This window comes from Anoplophora glabripennis, unplaced genomic scaffold (assembly GCF_000390285.2).
Source record: "Anoplophora glabripennis isolate ALB-LARVAE unplaced genomic scaffold, Agla_2.0 scaffold2516, whole genome shotgun sequence".
Classification (NCBI taxonomy): domain Eukaryota; kingdom Metazoa; phylum Arthropoda; class Insecta; order Coleoptera; family Cerambycidae; genus Anoplophora; species Anoplophora glabripennis.
Window position 1 is genome coordinate 1 of NW_019418589.1, and position 6,746 is coordinate 6,746.

Below are 6,746 nucleotides of genomic sequence, written 5' to 3' on the forward strand. Positions count from 1 at the left end.
CCAGGCCTACACGAGATGAGGCAGGATAAAGAGGGATAATCCCCCTCGATCCCAAATCATTGAGGACAATTTCTAGCCATGGAATAATGGCGCGTCGCGAGTGTACAATAAAAATCCAAAAACTATTTGCTATTTATTGGTACCTAATTAAATTTTAAATAAATTTCCATAAAGGTGGTTAATTGTCTGCGGCTCGTATCAGACGATCCAATTAAATAAAAGATGAAAAACAAAATAAAAATAAACAAATAGCTTTTGGAGCCATTCTTAGAGTAACTTTATATTATTACTTTACTAACTTAACGAAATCGGTTTGATCAAAATAATTTGATTGTAGGAGTTAATTTTGAGACGATTGTGTTTGCGAAAAATAGTATCGATTTTCTGTTCTGCGGTCTAGCATCTCTAATTCTCTAACCTCTAAAAAGACAGTAAGGGTTTTTTGGCGAGAAAACCGCTAACCCGGTTAACTATAGTTTGTTGAGGTTTGACGTTTTGGCGAGAAATGTAGTTAACCCGGTTTGGCAGAGTTTGCCTAACCATCAAACCGGACTTGTGGGTTGGTTTGGATATTAAGTTAATATTTCTATCTTTGTTTATTTATTTTCTGTTTCGTACCATCGTACCTAGTCACTACTTCGTTTTTTTAGAGGTTTGGATAGGTATAAGTTGTAAATAAAAAAAATTGATAATGGATTAACTTTGCAAAAAATACAAAGTAAATATTTAAAATTGATAATAAAAAAATAGTAATCGAGGATCCAAATAACTTTAATCGTAGATATGCATATTCTATATTGTACTGTATAGATCTTTATTAACTTCCTTTTTGACGATACATTTACGTGGGAATAGATATTTGTGAAAAGGTAAACCCATTTAGATTTAATAACCATCTATACATTAACGTTATTTCATGGATGTGCATTTCAGATTAGGAATAACAATTATAGTATATAAGAAATAATCAAACAACTTGAGCTACGAGCACTATCATAGATTATAGGTTACGATTTTATTATTGATTAGATATCCAAACCAAAAGAATTTTTGCGAGTTCTGTCAAATGTTAACTCAAACTCTTAACACAATCAAACTCGAGCTAACCGGGTTTGATGTGGTTTGGCTCTCCAAAAAACCCTTAGTGTGACAGATCTTCGGCCTCTATTATCTCTAATTTCCATTTCTAACCTCAACTCTTTATAAAAATAACTCGTAATTTGGCATTAAATTTTATAATAAAATTACAAATTGTATACAATGGCAGAGAGGTACTATGGAATATATGTTTTCATCGATACCATGTATTATTTTGTAGATAGCATTAATTCAAAGTGATCAAAAACACATTTTGCAAGTATTACACCTACCGCAAATACGATGGACATAAAAATATTATATGCAATACGAGGTTGGATAGTATTTGTCGCATTTATGGATTTTGGAACAGCAGTAAGAAGTTATATAGAGAAAAGATCATTTCTAAGTAAAACAATTCATAATGTCGATAACTTTGTTGATGGTACGTAGTACAGTTTTTGTTAGTATTTGTTCCTAAATATTTTATTTTCAGAAGAATATACTACCTCTAGAGTCTTAGGAATGTATTCCATTCTAAAGGCTCTTGTTTTAGTTCATTGTTCTCTGTATATACATTATAAGCCGTAAGTATTTATAAGAGATGTGATATAAAAAAATAAAACTAGATCTATCCTTCCTAAGTTAGAAGATACTTAAGTTGTAAATAAATAGTTATATTATTTTTAATTATATCTAGGATCAACTCACCTTATTTTAGTAACCAAATAACCACATAATGGCTTCAATAGGCATGATGAGTTATCAAGAATCACTAAAATTATGTATTTACTTATCTAATGAAATATGATTCATGGGTTATAAAAACCGTTTATTTTTATATTATGGGCGATATTGATAATATTTTTGATAAAATATAACTATAAACTACAGCAAACCACCATGATATGTTGAACACCAATCAGAGCGAATTACGTCTATGTAAATGTCATTTTGTGTCATTTGTACTTCCACAATATCCGCAATATTTACCTTCGTTTAAATATTTTGTGTTTACCAACTATTAGTTGCTTAGTTTTGTAGTGTTATCAAAACCATAATCAGGAAACGTTAGGTACTTGAAAAATTTCTAAAAGAAGGAAAGAAAATTAAGCTCAACAACTGCGAGTTAATAAAATATCAAAAAGACTGTTTGTGATCAAAAGTTTATCCATGTATAAATTGGTGCTGAAATACAAAGAATAGTCCTGCTACACATTTTTAAAAAACTCGTATTGACTGATGAAGATGACATGAAAGTTGAAGAAGAGACGAGACCAACATCAAAGCTGTTTTTGGCACGAGTTAAGATATGGTAGAGTGACGGCCTCACGAGTGTTTGAATTTAGTCGGTGCAAAACCAATGATCACATTAATAATGAGAGGAGAAATCTAAAACGCATCGACCATGAAACGCGAGAGAATGTTGGAAGATGAAGTGAGGAAAACTGTAAGTACCAGTGTGGGGAAAAAATTTTAAAAATGTGGTATAATGCTTTACAAAAACTATCCCACCATAGCAGGATCACCTGATGGAATGAAGACATTATTATTGAAATTAAATGTACCACGAATAATAATAATAATAATATTTATTTCAGAGAAGGTAAAGCTACACTGTAACAGACCATTGTATCTACACCAAAAATGAAATATTGTCAGTATTGTAAACTAAAGAATACCTAAAAACTATTTTAACAAATAATCATTTAAACTATATGGTTCTAATTCTACTAACATTTTTTTAATCACCTTAAATTTATGAAGTCCTTTAATATTTTTTATACTTTCTGGAAGTTTATTATAAAGTTATATGAAGAATATGAAGACTTTTAAAGATTATGTGGAAAAAGGAAAATCGACCCAGAAGTTTTATGTGCATATGTATTTAACAGGGCTTCAAAAGGGCTATTTCGGTGTAGCTGATTGCAACTACACTACAAATAAAAAAGTAGAAATAATTAACATTACATTTAATAACAACTCTGTATCAGATTTTCTAAAAATATTTGTGGATGTTTATTTCAAATACAAGCGTTGCTTAATATTTAAAACAAAAAAAATACTTGCGCTCGAATTAAAACAACTTACATATATCATTAATATATGCATTAAATGAGATGAGACCTTTTTAATTATATGATTGTATTGTGATATATTTAGTAAAACCAGAGCCAGGATAGTTTAAATTATTAATATTTAAAACTAAAATTTGAATTATTTTATTTCTGTAAATAGAAATATGTACATTTATAATATAGCAATAAGTCAAACAGGTAATATGCAAGGTATTTTTACAAAGACTTTGTGGACAACTAAAACTCTATTTTTAGCTCAATTAGGATTACTATCTTTGAAATTTTAAATACGAACCCCCATTTTTTATTGTACATTCGGATTCTACTGCTAAAAGTACGTAGGATTTGTCTGAAACATTTTTTTCGTTTCATGATAGATGATGAAACTCAATTTTTTCAATTTCTCCTACTAAAAACCTATGAATACGATTCTGGAATACGATTTTTCAAGATGTTTGAAAGTTTCAGGTTAAAAAAATCACCCGCTATATGACATAAAAAGACGTGTCATTGTATTCATATTTTATTAATTTGTCTGAGGGCTAAATGTGATCCTGTGTCTCTGATATGTTAATCCATCAATTTTTGGTACCTATATTAAAGTAATATTTTATTATAGATTACTTAGTATGGGAATTTGGTCTGTCGTAATAACACTAATGCTGTATTTCACTGAAACCATATATTTTAGAGCGGCAAGTTTAAATTTCTATGTCGTTTTCCCTTTCATTTTAAATGGTAAATTGATTTTATATATTTTTTATCATTGTCATTAACGATTTTATTACTTTTAGTTTTGACGTTGGGATGTTTGATATATGTACAAAAAACTGTCAGAATGTGGGATTCTACTTTAAGTGGAGAAGAGGAAAATGAACAATTACTTAATGCATCAGTAACTTCAAGGAAAAGGCGTCATTGTAGGAAATACTAGTTCCCCAGAAATATTTCCTTTATAAGGATAATTTACAGATAAAATTTATGAATTCTTTATTATTTTGAACTTCTATTTAATATGTCGGATAACATTATATGCTTAAAAATGCATGAATAAGTTAGTGATTTGCGAAATTTATAAAATATCTTAAAAATATTGACAAATGTCAGTAGTCTTACCAATGTGATAGATAACTGCACGCAAGAAACAATATTTTGTACTTCGAAAAATAAAAATATTAATGTCTACTAATGGTTTATTTTCTACCATCCATTACTTTTGTCAGTTATCTGTTTGGGAAAAATACTTCGTTAATAAACAGTAAAAGGGAAAATAGTCACAATGTCCCGAGCCGAATGAAATAACAGTATAATTCAACATCATCAATATTTGTAGAAAAATGGTCAAATACGGAAAAAGTGGCATCAGCGAATAATAATTTGCTGAACGGAAATAAAGATATATGTAACTATATTGGTATGGCTAAATTCAAAACACTATTGTGATATTGAATGATACTGTATTGACTGTGACCTATTTGATATAGAAATAGAAAATACTACGATTTTATTCATGGACATCGCTTATTTTTTATATACCTTTTATCTGAAAGCAAAATGTTTTTTTTTTCAATTTCCCACCTTACATGGATTTATTAGTATTAAACGGGCCATACATTATATGATTCATCGTACTACAGGTTGTACAACACCAAGTTGATTTGACTGTTGCCGTTGGAACGACAGATCAGATTAATTTTTGTCCACAAACTACTGTTGTTTATCTTACAAATGGTTTTGCAGTTATTTATTTTATCGTATTTGCGATGCCATCGAGTTTGCCAAAAAGGGCAATAGCTGCAATTGTGGTAGCTTTGTTAGGTGAAGACGAAGAACCACCCAGAAAAGAAGAAATGGTGCAAAAATTGGTTACAAGAAAGGCGACTGTACTCTCACATGAACTTATTACGTGAACTTAAGTGCCACTGACCTAGTAGATTTCAAAAATTACTTACGATTGGACGAAGATTCTTTTAACTCACTGTTAGAATTGGTACACCCTAAAATCATAAAACAAAATACAAAGTATAGAGACGCGCAACTGGAACTTCTTACAAAGACCTTAAATTTCGTACAGCTATATCACTTCAATCCATTCATGAAACATGCTGGACGATTTATGAAGGTTTGAAAAAGGAATATTTAAAGGTAAGCAGCAGTAATTTCGTTAATACTATATTTGTATACTGAAAGTGAAAGATACAAAATTATAATATATTCTACTCTAATATACTTTGTATAATATGTAACTTTGTATTGTGTAGGTATGAAAATATTCTGTTACATTTGAATTTGATTCTTGGCTAGTACGAGATGGAACCCGTTCTACAGCATGCGAAACACTTTGTGGTTGATAACCAATACATCCTTGTGGTGTTAACTGATGGCGTTTGCAAATATTCATATTCTTGTGATTGTTGATGGATCATTTTGTGAACGAAGATTTGTCGTAATTGGAACTTGTAATGAGGATGAACTACTATTCACACTCATGCAGTGTACAATTGCAGCTTCTGTCAGCTTTCCCATTCTAGCTTAGAACATCAGATATTAATTTTTCTGCTATAAATCTCTGTTGATCCTGAGGTCTCTTCAATTGAAAACCTAATCTTCCGGTAATTCATCTTCATCATTATCTGTTAAGGCATTATGAGCTAAATTCAGTAATTCTTGTTTTTTTGTGGAACACAAAATTTTTGTGCAGCTTTTGTCCCTGATTTAGCTCTTTTTTGAGATCTGAAGGTAGACTGAGATGAACTACTAGTTTCTGCAGTACTTGAGTTGTCGTTTGTTTTTTATCTGTGGTTCTTTTTCAGGAGACAAAGGTGTTGGTGGTGTATCTGTCAATTCCTCAAATTCAGTTTCATTTATGGTATCTACCTGAAATAGTAAAATACAGATATATATGTAAATGTAAAATATAGATACACATATTATCTTGTGTATCTTATTATTATTCGCCAATATAGTATTATCTTTTCTAGGTCCGTCAAGTATACAACAATGGAAAAATGTTGCAGAGGGTTTAAAAAATATGTAGAATTTTGAAAACTGTTTGGGAGCAATGGAGGGAATGCATATTCTTATTAAGAAACCACCAAATACTGAATCCTCCATTCTCGGCTCTGATGTCGTAAATTTCCTTCATCCTATCGCTGGCAGTTTGGATGTTAGCTCGCACTCGTTGGTGAATGTCGCTCATCTTCCTTCTCAGGTTACTGACATAATCTTCTCCTGCGAGGTCTTCTCCTGGTGGACACCCAAACTTCAGGTCGCAGGGTAGACGTAACTCTCGTCCCATGACTATGCTGGCTGGAGTTTGCCCGGTCGTTTCATGGATGGAGGAACGGTAAGCCATTAGGAATAGATGGAGAAAGTGGTCCCAGTCTCTTTGATAGTCAGAGACTACCTTTGCCAGGTATCTGTTGATGCTCTTATTCATTCTTTCCACCATTCCATCTGACTGCGTATGTAGTGCAGTTGTCCTTGTTTTACGTATACCTAAGACAGAACACACATTTTTAAAGAGAGCCGACTCAAAATTCCGACCTTGGTCGGAGTGCATTTCCATGGGAACTCCAAATCGGCAAATCC

The 6,746-nt window shown here is 31.4% G+C and overlaps 1 protein-coding gene across 1 annotated transcript; it reads left to right on the plus strand.

The window, feature by feature from the left end:
- Positions 1 to 1,158: 1,158 nt before the first annotated feature.
- Positions 1,159 to 4,340, plus strand: LOC108916493. The gene is made up of 5 exons (XM_018722761.1): positions 1,159 to 1,271; positions 1,319 to 1,522; positions 1,574 to 1,664; positions 3,775 to 3,893; positions 3,950 to 4,340. The coding sequence occupies exons 2-5, from the start codon at positions 1,381 to 1,383 to the stop codon at positions 4,087 to 4,089; spliced, it is 492 nt and encodes a 163-aa protein (XP_018578277.1). The 5' UTR covers positions 1,159 to 1,271; positions 1,319 to 1,380; the 3' UTR covers positions 4,090 to 4,340.
- The last annotated feature ends 2,406 nt before the right edge of the window (positions 4,341 to 6,746 follow it).

Coding starts and splice junctions, on each gene's coding strand:
- LOC108916493 (XM_018722761.1), top strand. CDS start 1,381: ATGGACATAAAAATATTATATGCAATACGAGGTTGGATAGTATTTGTC. Junction 1,523..1,573: donor TGTCGATAACTTTGTTGATG/GTACGTAGTACA, acceptor TTTTATTTTCAG/AAGAATATACTACCTCTAGA. Junction 3,894..3,949: donor TTTCCCTTTCATTTTAAATG/GTAAATTGATTT, acceptor TATTACTTTTAG/TTTTGACGTTGGGATGTTTG.